The sequence below is a fragment of the Leptonychotes weddellii genome, chromosome 4 (assembly GCF_054177405.1).
Source record: "Leptonychotes weddellii isolate Sample4059 chromosome 4, ASM5417740v2, whole genome shotgun sequence".
Taxonomy (NCBI): Eukaryota; Metazoa; Chordata; class Mammalia; order Carnivora; family Phocidae; genus Leptonychotes; species Leptonychotes weddellii.
The window spans coordinates 37,578,494-37,598,531 of NC_138372.1; the positions used below are offsets into that span (position 1 = coordinate 37,578,494).

A 20,038-nucleotide genomic window follows, 5' to 3' on the forward strand; every position below is an offset into this window, starting at 1 on the left:
GTTTCCTTCCCCGGGTAAGGGAAATTTTCACCCATTATTTCTTCAAATAAGATTACTGCCCCTTTCTCTCTTTTTTTCTGGGAGCCCCATGATGTGAATGTTAGTTTTTTGATGTTGTCTCATTAGTCCCTTAAGCTGTCTTCACTTTCTTCATTCTTTTTTTCCTTTTGCTGTTCTGATTGGGTGAGTTCCACTGCCTTGTCTTTGAGTTGACTAATCTTTTCTTCTGCTTCATCTAGTCTGCTGTTGAACCCTTTAGTGTATTTTTCAGTTCAGTTATTGTATTCTTCAGTTCTGTGACTTCTATTTGGTACTTTTTTATATTTTCTATTTAAGTTCTCACTGTGTTTACCTAAACTTCTTCCCAGTTTGGTGAGCATCTTTATGACCATTGATTTGAACTCTTAATCAGGTAAATTACTTGTCTCTGTATCCAGGGTTTTTTTTTTCTGTAGTTGAGGATGTGCCAAGACCTGTCAGTGTCCCAAACGGGAGGATCTCAGCACCTAGATTCAAACTAACTGGAAGCCAGACCCTGGGGCATCAGCTTTTAAATGTATGCAATTATATGCAGTCTTGTGGGACTGCAAATGTCAGCCCCACTGGCCATCAGAGCCAGGCCATCTGGAAGTGTCCCCTGGATGGCAGTCACGCAGAAATTGGGGCTGCAGATGTGTGTAAGAGCTCTTTTTTGGGTGATACCAGAAGCTGGAGCAAGGAAGAGGGCCAAGATGGTGTCCACAGCCTGTGTTCCCTTAGAGCAACTCCATAGGTCACTAAATATGTGCCAGATGTGAAGCCTGCCCCTCAAGCCAAAGCTAACCAGACAAGCTAAGGGGCCCTCTTCACAGAAAGATTGGGGAATGTGAATCAGTCTGCTGTTTGTGTAGTCGTAGCCTACCACAGTCTTGTGGAACCCAGCAATGCAGCCCACCCTGGCCACCAGAGCCGGGTGAGTAAAGACATCCTCTGGGCAGTAGCCAGAAAATTTGGGCCTCTAGGTGTAAAAACCACTCACTCTCTAAAATAAATAAATGAAATCTTTAATTTAAAAAAGGAAGAATTTTTTTCTCTGTTGGTTACAGACCGTGGGACCCACAAGTGTAAGTAAGCCCCACTGGTCACCAAAGCCAGGTGATATAGAGGGGTCCCCTGGTAGCAGTTGCAAAAATCAGGGCACCAGACGAATATAATCTCATTTCTGGGTGACACTGATCATTACAGTCCCATGGGACCAGGAATGAAAGCTCCCCTGGCCTCCAGATCAAGAGGCATCTCCTAGGCAGTAGCCCCCAAAATTGGGGCAGCAGACACTTGTAAAAGCTTCCTTCCGAGAGATATTAGTGCTCTGGAGCATAGCAAAGGGAGAATGTGAAAATGGCATCCACCAGTTTCTATCCTTGGCGAGTGTTCCAGGAGGCTCTTAGATGTGTGTGTTAAATTAGATGTCTGCCTGTAAGGCTGATGCTTTAATATAAGCAGGTAAGCCTCCTTGACTTTTAGTCTGGTGAATTTGAAGGATCGAAATGAGACAGGCTTATTTTGAGCAGATGATGTATATGTGATAGCATATAGATTTTTAAAATTCAACTTTGTTTACTGTTTTGTTTTTTTTTTTCCTTCCATTGGTTTCTCTTTTGTCGTCTTGGTTTTATTGCTTTTCTAAGCATTTGTTACTGATCTTAGTCACCACTCAGTCTGGTATTAACTGCTTCTTGGCTTGAGATAGCTAAATAGTGAGACTTTGGCAGAGTGTATTGAGACAGCTCTTCGGTTGAATTCAATCTAGGTTTGGGCCAGTGTTTCATTGTTACATTTAAAGCACTATTTTTTCCTTTCTTTTCTTTCTTTTTTTTTTAAGATTTTATTTATTTATATGACAGAGAGAGAGATAGAGATGGTGACAGAGATAGAGAGAGAGAGCCCGAATGGGGAGGAGAGGGAGAAGCAGGCTCCCTACTGAGCAGGGACCCTGATGCAGGGCTCAGTCCCAGGACCCTTTCTTTACCTGTTCATTATCTCACAGTTCTTTAGACCAGATATTTCAAAAGCATTCTCTGCTTAAGGTCTCACAAGGCTGAAATCAAGGTATTGACTTGGCTGGGCTCTTATCTGGAGACTCTGATGAAGAATCTAAGGGAGAATCTGTTCCAAAGTCATTTAAGTTATTGGCAGAATTCATTTCCTTGTGACTGTAGGACTGAGGTTTTTGTTTTCTTGCTAGCTGTCAGCTGGGTTCTTCTCTCAGCTTCTAAAAGCTGCATATATTCTTTGTCATGTAACGCCTCTCCTCTTCAAGGCAGCAGGGCAGATGCATTGAATCCTTCCAGTGTTTTGAATTTCTCTAACTTCCCATTCTGCTACCAGCTGCAGAAAACACTGCTTTTAAAAGGCCTCCTGGGATTAGGTTACACCCACCAGATAATCTCCCTTTTGCCATAATCACTCCAGTGATAACACATTCTGTAATATAATCACTTCAGAGATATCTCATCATATTCATAGGTTTCCACCCACACTGAAAGGGGAAGAAATTATATAGGGGCAAGGGTCGTTTAGGGTCTTTTTTTTTAGAATTCTGTTTACCACACAGCATGACAGAGAAGACCCAGATATACCTGTGTTTGAATCTTATTTTTGCCCTTGTTGACTGGAAGAGGGAAGTTTTCTGTAAGCTTCCTGAGTTTGAGTTTTCTCTTTAAAGTGGGGATTATAATACCCTTGCAAAATTTTGTGAGGATTGTGTGTCTATGTGTGTCTGTTTTAAGAGTCTTTGTGGTATTTTCAAAAAGTTGGACTGCCATTTGGTTTCCTATTTATGTATCAGTTGGAGAGTTTGTTTGTAATTAGGTTCCAAGGTCCTACTCTCTAGATACATTGTTTTAGATTAGGGTCTGGAACCTATTTTTAAAAACATTTTGTTTTGTGATTTTGTTGTGCAGTCAAGTTTGGAACCACCAGTGTAGTAGAAAAGAATCAGAGACCTGGGGTTGAATCTCACTCAGCTCTACCCCTTACTGATTCTGTGCCATTGGGCAAATTTCTTAACCTCTGTGAAGATAACCTGTAACTTGCAGGGTTGTTGTGAGGCTTAGCAATTATGTATGTACAGGGTTTGGCACATAGTACATATCTAATAAATGATAACTGCTGTGGATGATGATGATGGTGATAGATAATGCATTTATCATCTAGATTCCAGGTGAGCTTAATGAGCTATCATTGACTTGTGCCACAAATCTCTCCCCACTTCTTCATCCATCCCAGACTGTATTCCAACCACACTATACTTCTTTGTGTTCCCTCACTGTGTTTCTTCATTCCTCATTGCTTCTGATATCCTGATATATTTTATATTTTTAGAAATTCTGCGCCCTTACCTGGTGAGCTCATTTTCTAGAGACTTTTTAAATGTTCCTTCTTCTGTGTAGCATTTCTGATCCACATCCTTCTAACAGACTTTGTCCTCCTCTGTCGTTTCATAACATTTGCCACTTATGTCCATGAAAGCACTTACTGCATGGTATTACATGTTATATTTCCCCCCCCACTCAGATAGTGAGTTCCCATCCACTGTCACAGTGCCAGGTACGTAGTTAAGTAGATATAAAAAAATGCTTATTGTTGATTTTGTATATTTATAAAAATAATATATGTTGTGGAATTTGCCTTTCTTATAGTTTACATACAAAAGAATATGGAAGTTATCTTAAACACAGTATGAGCCAGTGGTGTGGTATGATTTCTAGAAAAAGCAAGGGGCACCTGGCTGGTTCAGTTGGTAGAACATGCAACTCTTGATCTCAGGGTTGTGAGTTCAAGCCCCACACTGGGTGTGGAGCCTACTTAAAATTAAAAACAAACAAAAACAGGGGTGCCTGTGTGGCTCAGTCGTTAAGCGTCTGCCTTAGGCTCAGGTCATGATCCCAGGGTCCTGGGATCGAGCCCCGCATCGGCCTCCCTACTCAGCGGGAAGTCTGCTTCTCCCATTCTTCCTCCCCCTGCTTGTGTTCCCTCTCTTGCTGTGTCTCTCTCTGTCAAATAAATAAATAAAATCTTAAAAAACAAAACAAAACAAAAACAAAGCAGAACACATATGTGGTTTTAAGCTACATAAACGGAAAATAGGGAAAGGAACCAGTAGTTATTGAGGAAGCTCTTTGGATCAAGCACTGTGCTGGATGATTTTCACATTATTTCCATGATAATCCTGTCAGGTAAATGGTGTTAGGAGGAGAAAGACTCAAGCTACTTTTAGTAATTTACCAAGGTCACAAAGTAAATATTGAATCTGGGATTGAACTTGTGTCTGTCTTGTTCCAAAACTCTTCTTCAATCTTTAGTGTTACCAGACTTCTCTATTATTTTTGATTTATAAGAGCTAATGGCAGACACTCCACCTTGTTACAAGGTAGTGTCAAACCAGTGGAGGAAAGCAGAACAGTGAAAACCATTTCCTTCCCATATTTTTATGGTCTTTGACTATATTGGTGGTAAAGTGTATGCCGCTAGGTGGTGCCCTCGCCTTGATGGAAAAGTAAAATGGTTGAGACTTGGGTTTGAGTCCACCCCTCTGCCCCCCCATACTAGCTAAAAGCAAAATATTGACATTTCTAGGAAAAATCTGCAAAAGGGAGAAGTAACAATGTGTAATATAGACAAAGAGCAAGCCATATATGAAATGGAATTCAAGTCCAGATTCTGCCACTTACTAGCTTTGTGTCTTCAGGCAACTCATCTGTTTAGCTCTGAGTCCTATTTTCTGGAACGGGCATCATATTATTTACTCATAGAATTATGAATATCAAATTAATTGATATAATAAAAAGTATTCCAACACAGTGTTTGGGACTTAGGTTCTTTTTTTTTTTTTTTTTAAAGATTTTATTTATTTGACAGAGAGACACAGTGAGAGAGGGAACACAAGCAGGGGGAGTGGGAGAGGGAGAAGCAGGCTTCCCGCCGAGCAGGGAGCCCGACGCAGGGCTCGATCCCAGGACTCTGGGATCACGACCCAAGCCGAAGGCAGACATTTAACGACTGAGCCACCCAGGCGCCACGGGACTTAGGTTCTTAATGAATGGTAGTTACTGTTGTGATTGATAAAATGAATCTCAGATTCAGAAGAATTCTACAGGGCCTTAGGAATTGAATCACCAAAGTAAGGTGAATTATACTCAACAAAGTTTTTTTTGTTTTGTTTTTGTTTTTTTTTTAAAGATTTTATTTATTTGAGAGAGAGAGAATGAGAGAGAGCACATGAGAGGGGGGAGGGCCAGAGGGAGAAGCAGACTCCCTGCCGAGCAGGGAGCCCGATGCGGGACTCGATCCCGGGACTCCAGGATCATGACCTGAGCCGAAGGCAGTCGCTTAACCAACTGAGCCACCCAGGCGCCCACTCAACAAAGTTTTTGTGTTAAATGTATTGTGAGTTTTTGAAAACTGTTAATCTATATGTGACTTCAAGTAACAATTTTTACCCAGCCCAGTGAAATGAGTTCTCTGTCTACCAGTTGTGCTGTTCATCAGAGTTGACTGATTCCCCAAGGGATATGTCATCTGTTCTCTTTTAGTCCATCACAAGAGAGATCAGCAGTGTATCATCGTGGATTATTAATAGTTTTAGCACTGACTTTCTGATAGTGCCTTATTTCCTTGACTGTACATTATTTTTTCAAATGTTAACATCTCAGGCTTTGGGATTCATCTTACAATCATTGTCATCTTAGAATGGATGCAAAAAGGTATTATTTTTAGGTTAATGTGTAAGTTCAAGAATGTCTTCACTTTTGGGGGTACCTGGCTGGCTCAGTTGTTAGAGGGCTTTTGAGTTTGAGCCCCATGCTGGATATAGAGATTACTTAAAATTAAATCTTAAAGGGGCGCCTGGGTGGCTCAGTCGTTAAGCGTCTGCCTTCGGCTCAGGTCATGATCCCAGGGTCCTGGGATGGAGCCCTGCATCGGGCTCCCTGCTCTGTGGGAAGCCTGCTTCTCCCTCTCCCACTCCCCCTGCTTGCGTTCCCTCTCTCACTGTGTCTCTCTCTGTCAAATAAAATCTTTAAAAAAAAAAAAATTAAATCTTAAAGAAAAAAGAATGTCTTCACTTTTGTCCCCTTAGATCTGCATCCTCTAAGAACTTCTATTGTTTTGTCATTTCATTATGAAAAATCACTCTATTGATATCTGCCTTTTTTGTAAATTCAGTAGCTTTTTTGTAAGCATCATCTCTTCTCTATGAATTTAACACTGAAAATAACCTCCTTTGGGCAAGATGTAAACTTCTGCTTAATCTCTGTGATTGGTACATAGATATCATTTTGTTTTATTTTCTGAATGTGTATAATATAATTATAAATTAAAAATAAGGTGATGAAATGTTAGCCAAAAGAAAGCTTGGAAACAGTATTAATATGAGACCTAATAGACTTTAAGAAGAAGAAAATTTAAATTTTTACAGAAAAAGAGAATAAAAACCCAGTATCACATAGATAACATTCTTTAACAACAGTGGAATAAATGAGAAATCCCTTAACAAAACAGTAGCCACTCGCTGCCTTACACACATACTTCTAAATAATTCATTGGTGAATGTAGAAATCATAATGGAAATTATGAAATATTTAAACCTGAATAATAAGGGACCACATCTTAAAACTGCATCTAAGGCAGTCTATGATTTATGATCTAAAGTTAATATAAAATAAATTTAAAATATTAGAAAAAGGTAATAAAGTAACAAGAAAATAAAGGAAATTTTTAGACCAGAGTCCTTTATTAAATGTAGATGTCAAGGGGTGCCTGGGTGGCTTAGTCGGTTGGGTGTCTGCCTTCGGCTCAGGTCATGATCCCAGGGTCCTGGGATTGAGCCCCACATTGGGCTCCCTGCTCAGCAGGGGAGTCTGCTTCTCCCTCTCCCTCTGCCCCCACCTCCCCACTTGTGCCCTGTCCTGCTTGCTCGCTCTCTCAAATAAAATCTTAAAAAAAATATATAGATGTCAAAATCCTAAACAAAATACAGCAAACCATACCCAGTAATGTATAAACAAAAGGTATTATGACCAAATGGAATTTATTCTGGGAATACTAGGATGCTAATTTTAAAGTTAAAGTTATTTACCATATTAATAGATCAAAAGAAGAAAAACTACATGACCATTTGAATAAATGCAGAAGAAGCAGTGACTAAAATGAAACATGCCTTTAAGATCAAGCAAACTAGGAATAGAATAGTCTTAACCTGATAAGGGGTATTTGCTACAATGCTACCAGTGTATTTAATAGTGAAAAAATAGAAGCATTCTCTTTAAAATCCACAGTAAACAGAGGTGGCTGTTTTTGCTGCATCTTTAAATATTGTACTCTGGAGGTCTTAGTGAATGCTGTAAGACAAAAGATAGGGAAAATGAAGTCTTGGAAGGAAGAATCAAAATTAGTATTTGCAAATGATGTTTCTGTAACTGTACTATAGGTCCTGGCAAACGTGTACCACAAGAATAAGAAACAAAATAATTCAAAGAAAAAGGACTGGAAGGGAAGAATAAACATTATTGGTATTTGCAGGTATAATGTCTACATAAAAAAAAAAAAAATCACAGGGCACCTAGGTGGCTCAGTAAGCTGAGTGTCCAACTCTTTGGCTCAGGTCATGATCTCTGGGTCTTCGGATCGACCAGTAGGGCTCAATAGGGAGTCTGCTTGAGGATTCTCTCCCTCTCTTTCTGCCCTTCCTCCTGCTCATCCTCTCACGCATGCTTTCTCTCTCAAATAAATAAATCTTTAGAAAAAAATTCACAAGAATCTACAGAAAAACTATTCAAATGACTAACCTTCAGCAAAATTTTTGGATACGAAATAAATACGCAGAAAACATAAGTGTTCCTTATATGACCCACAGACAATTAGGAAAAATTTATTAAAAAGTATAGCAAGAACTGTAAGTTATTAGGAATATGTTTTACAAGATAAACGCACTCCTTTGATGGAGGAAAACTATAAGACATCATTGAAAGACTAAAGGAAGATCTGAGCATTGAAAAAGCTCTATACTGTTCCCAATTTTTTTTTTTTTAAGATTTTATTTGACAGAGATACAGCGAGAGAGGGAACATAAGCAGGGGGAGTGGGAGAGGGAGAAGCAGGCTTCCCGCTGAGCAGGGAGCCCGATGCGGGGCTCGATCCCAGGATCCTGGGATCACTGAGCTGAAGGCAGACATTTAACTGACTGAGCCACTCAGGCACCCCTGTTCCCACTTTTAGACTCCATCATATATATGCTTATTTCCCTTAAATCTATAAACACATATGATTCAGTCAAAGCCACAATTAGGCTTATCAAAAAACTTGACAAGGTGATTCTAAAAGTCATTTAAAATGGTAAAGAGGCAAGAAAAATTTGAAGAGTAAGGAGTTGGGGGACTTGCCATTACAGATGTTAAGGCTTTTTATGAAACTATGGTAATTTAAATGATACGGTGTTAGTATAAGGGGAGAGAAATTGATCAGTGGCATAGAAGAGAAATAGAACCACGCATCTATGGAAGTTTGGAATATGACAGCATTGCAAATCAGACATTGTCACCCAGTAAATGAAGCTGGATCATATGGAAAAAATAAAATTTACTTCCTACCTCATGCTATACACAAAAATAAATTCTAGAGTTATTAAAGGTACAAAATGAAAATTCATACTTAATAAGAATGTATAGAAGAATGTCTTTATGATGTCAAGACAGAATAGGATGTTTTATTTTTTTAAAAGATTTTATTTACGGTGCCTGGGTGGCTCAGTCAGTCAAGCATCTGCCTTCAGCTCAGGTCATGATCCCAGAGTCCCAGGATTGAGCCCCACATCAGGCTCCCCACTCAGCAGAGAGCCTGCTTCTCCCTCTGCCCCCCACCCGACTTGTGCTCTCTCTCTCTTTCTTTCTCTCTCTCAAATAAATAAATAAAATCTTTAACAAAAAATAAAAGATTTCATTTATTTGAGAGAGACAGAGATAGCAAGAGAGAGCACGAGCAGCGGGGAGAGGGAGAAGCAGGCTCCCTTCTGGCAGGACTCAATCCCAGGACCCTGGGATCATGACCTGAGCTGAAGGCAGACACTTAACCAACTGTGCCACCCAGGCGCCCCAGAATAGGATTTTTTTTTTTTTTTAAGATTTTATTTTTTTATTTGACAGAGAGAGACCTAGCGAGAGAGGGAACACAAGCAGGGGGAGTGAGAGAGGGAGAAGCAGACTTCCCACTGAGCAGGGAGCCCAACGTGGGGCTCGATCCCAGGACCTCGGGATCAGGACCTGAGCCGAAGGCAGATGCTTAATGACTGAGCCACCCAGACGCCCCAGAATAGGATGTTTTAAAGCACAAACCATGATAGAAGAGATTCGTAGATTTGACAACATTCAGGTTTTAAAACCTTTGACCACCACCACCAACCAAAAGACACCACAATTAAAGAGAAAGACAGCCTATGGACAGGAGAGAAGGTATTTACAATGCATAAAGCTGGCAAAGGATTAATAACCAGAATATATAAAGAAATCCTACAAATGAATAAAAAAGAGAAAAAGAAAACCCAAAGAACACATACAAATCAAAGGACAAAAAGAATGCCCCAAAATACAAAAGAATGCCCCAGAAGAAAATGTACAAAGGATATGTACACTCAATTCATGTAAGAGTAAATAAGAATGGTAATAAATATGACCAGGTTCTTATTCTCAGTGATACCAGAAAATGCACATTAAAACTCCAGCAAGGTAGTATTTTTGTCACATTGCCAAGGATTTATAAAGTCTGATTATACCTAGCGTTGGCTAGTGATTGGGGGTATAGGAACTCTACTGAATCAATACAGTGTTGGGACATAAATCAGTATAACCACTTAGGAGAGCCATTTTGGAGTATTTAGTAAAGTTGAAGGTATGCCTGCTCCACATAAAAATGGAACTGTATTCCATTTCAGAGCATATGCTTGACATTTTTTTATAGAAGTATTACCAGGAGACATAAAGTGATAGTTATTGCTGAATTATTGGAATAGGAAAAATTAAAAATAACCTAAATGTTCTACATGGGAGAACTGATACATTGTGGTATACTTATATAATGGAATACTACATAGCAGGTAAAATGTATATATATATTCTCAAAATGGATTGTGTGTGTGAATATATACACATAATTCTCAGCATGGAAAAATATATACATATGTATGTATAAATGTATATGTATAAAATATATATGTATTTTCTTATTTATTCAACATGAACAAATCTCAAAATAATATTAGCAAAAAAAGCAAAGCAAATTGTTTGCTGTTCTATTACTGTTACCTAGAACAATGCTAGAGATTTTAATAAGTACTTGCTGAATCAATGAATGATGTTAAAGTAGGTTCTCCATGCAGCAGCATCTTTGGTGAGCAGGCTAAACCTCAAGCTTTCCTGCTTCCTTCTGTTTTGTTGACTCCTCTTTTTTCCCTCTAGATGATGTGTTCTTCCAGGGCAGAGATATATTTTATTCCTATTTATATTCCCTGGCTATTAATGTTCCTGGCCCAGAATAGGTATTTAATAAATGTGTTGAAGTAATTAGTGCATATTGCTTATTATAACAATGCCCTGTTAAGAGAGGGCTTTGGATCAGGAATTGCAAGAACTCAATTCTCCTGCCTTTTGGGTTGCAGGACCCTGGGCATTTTTTTTTTTTTTAAAGATTTTATTTATTTATTTGACAGAGAGCGAGAGCAGGAACACAAGCAGGGGGCGTGGGAGAGGGAGAAGCAGGCTTCCCGCCGAGCAGGGAGCCCGATGTGGGACTCGATCCCAGGACCCTGGGATCATGACCTGAGCCGAAGGCAGACGCTTAAGGACTGAGCCACCCAGGTGCCCAACATTTTTTTTTTTTTTTTAAACCTCTCTGAGCCTTAGTTTTGTTTTGTTTTCTTTCTTTCTTTTTTTTTTTTTTTAAGATTTTAATTATTTTTATTTGACAGAGAGAGAAAGAGCACAAGTAGGCATAGCAGCAGGCAGAGGGAGAAGCAGGCTCCCCACTGAGCAAAGAGCCCGATACGGGACTCGGCATGACCTGAGCTGAAGGCAGCCGCTTAACCGACTGAGCCACCCAGGCGCCCCTGAGCCTCAGTTTTCTAAGAGAAATACCCATTCTCCCTAAATCTCCAATGTCAGATTTAAATGTGTTATATGAATGTAAGAGATTTCTAACATTTCAGCAGGGAGAGAAAGTATGTGGTTGTGAAGTTACTGTGGGAGTAGCTAAGCTGTGTATTCTTAGCACTGTCTACATTCCTTTTAGGAGTTATGTGAGCAAATCTGTGTCCCAGAGGAGTCATCATTTCTTTTTTATTATCTTTGGAGCCAGTTTACCAACCCAGTTTCTCTTCTTGCAAAGGGAGGTTGGCCCTAAAATAGCCAGAACTCTGTTTTGTGGGTTTTTTTTTTTCCCCTAAGCCATGAGAACAAAACTTTCTTTGGTACCAGAACTATGACTCATGTCTGAAATATGTGTGTGTACAGAGGACAGGAGAAGAAGGAAAGTCAGGAAATTCATCTGGTTGCACTAGACTCCAGCTCCAGTTACCTTCTATCTGGAACTTGGATAGTGTGACCCTGAAGCAGCACGTACCTTGGTTAGCCCAAGTACTGATAACCTGAAAGGTTGATCCTCTCATGTCTTCAGAAGCAAAATCATGAAAAGTCACTGAAAAATATATATGTTTATTATGTTGGTATAGTGGGTCTTAAAAGCGGGATTGAAATAAAAACTTTGGCATTCTGATGGACTAGCATAGTAAAGAACTTTGCTTAACAATAGAATATTATTCTATATGTGGATTAGTAAAAGGAGTTTTACTTTACCAAATGTAAGAACATAAGTAGTATAAACTCAGATAAAGGGAGAGGATGGATGTTTGGTGGGAGAGAACCTGGGGCAATTGGTAAACCTCAAGCTGTCCAACTGTAGAATTTGATAAGAGATGAGAGGTAGGCATGGAGCAAATCACTGAGGACATTGTAGGCTAGGCTGTGGTAGAGTGACTGTAACCCCTAACCAGGACATTCTGTTAATTATTATGCCAGGACAACAGGAATAATTGAACTGTTCCAGGTAAATCAGGTCATATGGTCACCTTATTTGAAGGTGAAGAAGAGCCATTGATATGGTCACATACCCTACAAGGAACGGGAGGTTAAAAAAATTTTAGGCAGGAGGCTTGGGCAAATCTAGATAATCTTGACTGGAAGGGAATGAGAGAGGTGGGCTAATTGCCAGATGAAGATGTGTAATTGAAAATGATTGTTGTTGGTTAAACAGGGTAAAGAATTTGAACATCTGTAAATGCTATTGGGAAAGAGCCAGTAGTCAAAGAAGTTGACAATTAGTAGAGTGAGAGACCTAAGGAAAGGTGATAGGGTATGGAGATCTTTTCCATATGACAAGTGAAAAGGAAGCAACAGTGGTTATAGATGTGGGTGAACTTTCAGGGTAATAGCAAGACCTGATGGGACTAGGAGGTTGTTAGCTAGCTTCTAGAGTTTTCAAAGAAGCATTTGGACAGAGGAAGGGTAAAGTGTAATGGGCAAGAAAAGAATGCTTTCTCCCGTATAGGTTGTCACAGGTACTTAGTTAGAAATATTTCTGAAGCACAGCTTAGGTAATTAAGGGCCATTGAAGGAGAGTTTCAAGAAACAAATGGTCAGCAGCAGCAACAGTGCTTTAGACTGGTGGTGTATGACAAAACTGGAGACTACTAGTTTTGTCTGGATGGCTCAGTCGTTAAGCGTCTGCCTTCGGCTCAGGTCCTGATCCCAGGGTCCTGGGATCGAACCCCACATTGGGCTCCCTGCTCCATAGGAAGCCTGTTTCTCCCTCTCCCACTCCTCCTGTTTGTGTTCCTGCTTTCGCTATCTCTCTGTCAAATAAATAAATAAAATCTTAAAGAAAAAAACAAACTGGAGACTACTAAAGCAGTCATTGGAGATCTGTGAGAGTGTAGTTTGGTATAGTGGTGGGAAAGAAGCTAGATTGCAGGAGTGGATGAAAAGTTAAGGCGTGTACAATTTCCAAAAAGCTCCTCTGTGAAAGCAGTGAGAAAGGAGGTGGTAGCTAGGGGGAGATATGGGGTTTTGCTTTTGTTTAACAAATGGTTGGGAATTGAGCTTGAGGAAGGACATTAAAAAAGTGCAATTACTTGGTGTGTTTGGTTTTTGCCCTTGGAGTGTGGAAGAAATGTTGGGGATGAGTACATACAGGGCCTCTGTGTGTTAAGGAGGAAGGGACCATTTGATGACTGTGAAAAGGTTGGTTGGGCCAGATTTTGAATAGTCTTGAATGGCATTATGAAGAAATGTTGACTTTATCTATTAGTCCAAGGAAGGTTTTAAATATCTTTGTCTCCTGTAAGAGTCTGTGCTTCAGAAATACTACTCTGGCAATAGCAAAGACTGGAGTAAAAGGTAGCCAGACTGAAAGGAGACAGATTGCCTATTAAGCATGTAGTGATGAGAGGCTGAATTAGGGCATTGGCAGTTCATGGGATGGAATAATAATATTTGATAGTTCAGAGGTGGAATGAACACAACCTGTGGTGATGGAATGAAGGAGAACAGGTGTAGAACCTAGAGGTTTCCATCTGAGTTGACTAAGTAACTGATAAATTCACACTAAGAGACCCAAAAGAAAGAGCAAACATTTGGTAGTGGGGTGATTTATAACAGCTTTATTGAGATATAATTCACATACAATGCAATTCACCCATTTAAAGTATACAATTCAGTGCTTTTAGTATATTCACAGAGTTGTGCAACCATTCCCACAATCAATTTTAGAATGTTTTCATAAACCCATACCCATTAGCAGTTGCTCCCTTTGTTACCCCACCTCTTCCCCTCCCCCCAACCCTAGGCAACCATTAATGTACTGTTAGTCTCTATGAATTTGCCTATTGGACATTTTATATAAATGGAATTATATGGTCCTTTGTGACTAGCTTCTTTCACTTAGCATAATGTTTTCAAAGTTCGTCCATGTAGAGATTACTTTCTACCTTGTATTACGCTCACCTCTTTGCATGTTTTATCTCCTCCTCTGCAATATTAGTGCCTTGAGGGCAGGGACTATTGTTACATATTCTAGAGCTGTATCAAGCACATATTTTTGTATTCAGTTGTAACTTAGGAAATATTTGATACATCATAAGTTAGAAGTTAACTGAGTAACCACAAAATTAAGTTAACCAGAATGATCTGCTCCCATACATGCTTACCCACTGAGATGTGTTTATGTTTGCTGTCATGGAATAAGTAGGTACCATGCCAGTGGTTCTGGTTCTGACATTAATCATGTGACCTTGGGTAAATCATTTTACTCTCAGGAGACACTTAAGTGAAAATAAGGATAAAAATCCCAACCCAAACTGAAACTGAGGAATAACTAAGATAATTCAAGTTGATGGGATTTGGATAGAGTTGGGGTTTATCCAGACAGCCTTCTTCTCAGAAGAAGAGATTAATAAATGTTTGGCTCTGTGACCCACTTCTCTTAGGATAGGAGTAGCCTTATTCATGGGATTAGGTATTTTGACCCCTTGATTCTTTTCAGCCCCCATTTTCAAGGTCCTGGCATGCTGTTGCTTTTGTCACCATCCTGGGGCATTTTACCTGTCTCATGTTCTCTAGCTTTTTTCTCTGAAATACTTTAGGTGCTTATTTCTTAAGGACACTAACCAATACACTCCTTATTTTGCATAAATTCCTGTTGTCTTAATGGGCTGCTTGTAGTTGAATATAAAAAATTAAAAGTTTAAAACCCACCCTATCCACCTTCTTGAAACAAACAACTTATAAATGCAATCCCCTCCTCCATCTTTTGGGGGGTTGTTCGTGCTTTTACTTAAAAAACACATACTGGGTGTGTACTTGAAGGTCATGTATCAATAAATAATACTGTCTTTGACTTCCAAGATCTCATGGCAGTTCAGGGGAGGAGGCAGACATATAAACAGATAATCACAGCAAAAAGTGGAAAGTGCAGTTGCAGAGCCATGTGCGAGTGGTTATGGGAGCACACTTGGAAGAAGTGATTGGGACCGTGTTTTGAAGCAAGTGTCACCTGACATTTCTGCACTAACAAGTGTAACACAGAAGCAGTCTGATGAAGAGGACCTGCATTCTTTGGCCTCACAACAACCGGGTGTGGTGGAGGTTTCTGGCTTCCCATTTTAGAGAGTAGTCCAAAGCTCAGAAAAACCCAGTGGCTGACTCTTGAACATAGCTTCTAGACTCAGCTTCTGTGTTTGTCCCCTCCCCCTCTCACGGCAACCTTGCCCCTTATGCAAGAATAAAAGGTAGCCACGCAGAGTACTACAGTGCCCTGCCATCCCCTTTTCTGTGTCGAGCCTACTGCCAGTGTCCCCGGTGCATTGAGCATTCCAGGGCTGTAGCAGTAATGAATATTGCTGATGTCATTGTTTGCCTTATTGGGATTTTGCTCTTTGTTTCACAGGGAGCTGTGATTGGTATAGACGATGAGGACGACAGCACCTTCACAATAACTGTTGATCAGAAAACCTTCCATTTCCAGGGTGAGCTAAAAGAAGAGATTTCTCTTCACAGTCCCAACTGCTTCTTTCCTCCTCTTTTGGGTGTTTGCTGGATGCCTTGAATGGTTTTGCAACTGATTCTGCATGAATGAGTGCACAGGAACGTTCTGGATGAAGTGGTACTGCAGGTTAGACAGGGATTTGTATCTGCAGTGGATACAGATCTGTTTGAGGCGACTGTGGATCTGGCTGCAATTGGAGATTAAAAATATAAGGGATAAAAATCAGTGAAGGGAGAGAGTGATGGGCTGCTGCTGCTGCTGGCTTGTGTTTACAGAAGGTTGCTGATCTTCTTTATCGAGGAGTATGGTTCTGCCTCTGCATGAAGAGTCTAAAGACTGTGAAGGTTGCAGTGTTTGTCGGTGTAAAACTCAAAATGTAAATTAAATTGAAGCTAGTGGCAACCTTTGGCTTAAAGGTTTTGCTTTGCTTCAAGAACTGCAAGTTTGCATTCATTTCATCTGCATTTCTGTGTCTTGTCTGCCAGCCGTCATTTCTCTGCTATTATCCTTTTTATAGTTAATAACACCAATGCCATCTGCCACTGCTATGTTTCGACATTGCATGTTATGGTTCACCGGTAGAAAGGGTAAGATACTGTATGATCATTCTCATTTCATCTTGCTTTGAAAACTCTAAACCAGCAAATAAAAGCGATTTTAATGATACCATCCTAATGTATCTCTCATCTACTAGGAGTGTTTATAATGTTTTTGTTATTTTGCCTATCCAGAGTAACCTCTATTTTACATTAAAGCAGTCCAAGAAACTTAGAAATGAGAAGCTTTGGAGATGTTAGTAGTTTCTCTGAACTACAAGTGACAATGCACTGTGATAGATGCTAGGTATACCAGGGTAAATAAATATTAAATAAGTTGATAGCTTAAAAATGTTTTGATTATGAAGTCTAACAGTGACCAGGTATGTTATATGAGATGTTGCGACAGCTATTGTCCTTCCATTGCTAGGATAGTATACTGAAGTTATTTTTCTTCATTGTCTTAAGAAATTGACACATAGAAATGAAAGATGCAGCTTAAATATGATAGAGACAAACCAGTATAACTCAATTGTGATATCTCTAATGCTTTTAGGAAAAAGCATCCTTAAAATATTTATGGTGTTTGGTCATACTCTTTATTCAGAGCTGCTTAATTAATGATGCTTTCCTGAAATTTTCCACCGCATTTAACTTTATAAAACATTTTAAATATTATGAAAGCACAGGGCCTTTATTTTTAGGTTGAATATATAATGCTGCTTATAAACTAAAGCAGATAACACCCCCGCACTGAAACTCTTTACTTGATTAAAGATGAATACTTTAATGTGTTTCAAGTAATAGCTGCTGGATGCAGGTGAAGGCTGCAGTATGGAATTCTCTCCTCTGCAGTTATTAAGGAGATAACTCCTTTGGACTTCCAGAAGCTGTATTATTTGCCTGTTTAAAAGAGAGGAGACTCAGACCTCTAGAGCAAGGGCACCTGTACCTTCTGATTTACTTTTAGATTATTTATGTTAAATAGTCTCATATTTATGTGGCTTCCTTGTAAAACAAGCAATTCCTTTAATTCCTTTAATGATTTAAATGACAAGTGTTACTAAGACTTTAAATGTATTTTTAAAATGATTTCTTTCTTTTTTTTTTTATTTATTTATTTGAGAGAGAGAGAGCACATGAGAGGGGGAAGGGTCAGAGGGAGAAGCAGACTCCCTGCCGAGCAGGGAGCCCGATGCGGGACTCAGTCCAGGGACTCCAGGATCATGACCTGAGCCGAAGGTAGTCGCTTAACCAACTGAGCCACCCAGGCGCCCTAAAATGATTTCTTAGTTCTGAGACTGTCAGATTGATTATTTTCTACTATTATAGTAAGGGGAGCTTCAGGCAACATGACATTATCTGGTTTTTGTAAAGAACTCACCAGGACACTATATTCTATATATTCTTGGCAATAATGAGAGTTATTTCACATAGGCCCTTACTCATAAGAAAATCTCTGAAAATTTGATAAAAAGCTCTCAATGTCTGATAGATCTTAGTTCTTGATTAGAATTGAGAACAAGTTTGGCTGATACATATTAGCATATGCTTAAATGTGTTGAAGTTTTTATTTAATTTATCAGAATTTTTTTAAAGCAAATAAAGTATCAATTGACGTATCTCTAAAGCTAATTCTACTTACTATCAACTATTAAAGGGAAAGCTAGAATTTGTTGAGATACATTCATTTATTCAACATCCATTTTAGACATTATTTTAAGTTCTGGGGATACAGTAGTGAACAAAACAGATAAAATTCTTTGCCCTCTTGGGTCATTCATTCTGGTAGAGGAGAAAGCCAATAAAATAAAAAGTTACTTATACTTAGTGTGTGTGTGTATGTATATGCTAGTAAAATATAAATAAGAGAGTGCTAAATCCTGGGGAGAAAAAAGTAAAGTAGGAAAGGAGAAAATGAAATAGAAGTGAGGTTGTGTATAGGTGGAGGGAGGTGTTGAAATTTGAAAGTGGCCAGGGAAAGACTCATTGGGATGATGCCCTTTGGTGAAAGACCTGAAGGAAGTGAGGGAACAAGTTTTAAGGCTTTGTTGGGGATGGTGGTACATCATTACTAGGCAGAGGGAACAGTAAGTGCAAAAGAGTGTGCCTGCCATATTTGAAGAACAGCAGGGAGGCCAGTTCTAGTTGGAATGCAAATAATCATGGGGAAGGGTAGTGGGAAATGAGGTATACAAGGTAACAGAGAAGTTGATCATGTGACCTTGACTGCCATAGAAAGAATGTTGAATTTTATTATGGAGAAGAGAAGCCATTAGAGGGTTTTGAGCAGAGGAGTGACGTGATGTGATTTTTTAACAGTATCACTCTGGCCACTCTGTTGAGAATAAAATGCAGGAGGCAGGGACAGAAGCAGGGAAACTAGTTAGGCTATTGTAATTCAGAAGAGAGGTGATGGTGGCTCCCACAGGGTAGCGGTGGGGATAGGGAGGCAGTGAGAAATGGTTAAATTACATATGTATGTTTAATCAACTTTATTGAGGTATAATTAATATACAATAAAATGTACATATTGTAAAGTTCAATGAGTATTGACAAGTTTATTTAGTCATAACTGCTACCACAGTCAAGGTATTGAACACTTTTTTTTTTTTTTTTTTTAGATTTTATTTATTTATTTGAGAGAGAGAGAATGAGAGACAGAGAGCATGAGAGGGAGGAGGGTCAGAGGGAGAAGCAGACTCCCCGCCGAGCAGGGAGCCCGATGCGGACTCGATCCCGGGACTCCAGGATCATGACCTGAGCCGAAGGCAGTCGCTTAACCGACTGAACCACCCAGGCGCCCCGGTATTGAACACTTCTATCACCCAAAAGATTCCTTTCTTCTTTCAGTCTCTACTCCCAGCCGCTGGCCCCAAGCAACCACTGATTGACTTTCTATCACTATAGATTTTTCTTCTGGAGAGTTTCACGTAAATGGAATCATACATTATGTATCCTCTTTTGTCTGGCTTTATTTTAGCTCAGGATAATTTTAATATTCATCCATGTTGTTACATGTATTGGTAGTTTTTTCCTTTTTATATTGTTAAGTGTAGTAGTGTGTCATATGATACTGTATTTTAAAGGTTAAACTATACCATATGAAAGAAAGGAGTCTAGGTTGACACCAAGATTTTTGGCTTGCCACAAGAATGGAGTTGCCATTAACTGGGATGGGGAAGACTGCTGGAGGAACTAGTTTGGGGAAGGGGATGTGGGCATCAGGAGCTTATTAGCCTTGCACATGCTTATAAACAATTCTAGATGCCTATCAAACATCCAGACAGAGATGTCAAGTAGGCAGTTTGAAGTGTGGAATTTAGGAGAAAAGTTCATGCTAAAATAAATTTGGGAGTCATTGGCATATAGATAGTATGTAGAGCCACAAGAATTTAGGAGTAAATGCAGAGAGACAAGAGGGGTCCAGGTAATGAGCCCTGAAGCACTCCAGCAGCTATTTAAAGGGAACGGAGCTGAGGTAGAACTAACAGAAAAGATTGAAAAGAAGCAATGAAAAAGGAGGAGGAAAACTAGGTGAATGCAGTAGCCTGGAAGCCAAGAGGGAGTATTTCTAGAAGGGGAGAGGCATCAGCAGCTGTGTCAGATGCCCCTGGTAAATCAGTTAAGTTGAGGGATGAGAAGGGATCAGAGGATTTAACAGGTAGGAGTCCACTGATAACCTTGAGAAAAACAATTTTTTTAAAAAGATTTTATTTATTTATTTGAGAGAGAGAGTGCGTACAAGCTGGAGGGAGAGAGGGAGGGAGAGAGAGAATCTGAAGCAGACTCCGTGCTGAGCACAGAGCCCGATTGGGGGTGGGAGGAGAGGGGCTTGATCCCACGACCGTTAGATCATGACCTGAGCCAAAATCAAG

General features: G+C 39.6%; 1 protein-coding gene across 1 annotated transcript in view; it reads left to right on the forward strand.

Moving 5' to 3' along the window:
- The window catches only part of OSBPL9 (oxysterol binding protein like 9), a 175,429-nt gene that overhangs the window by 38,461 nt on the left and 116,930 nt on the right, over positions 1–20,038 (forward strand). Inside the window, exon 3 of the mRNA XM_081816910.1 lies at positions 15,526–15,604. Coding sequence (XP_081673036.1) covers positions 15,526–15,604 — 79 coding nt within the window. The remainder of the gene's footprint in view (positions 1–15,525; positions 15,605–20,038) is intronic.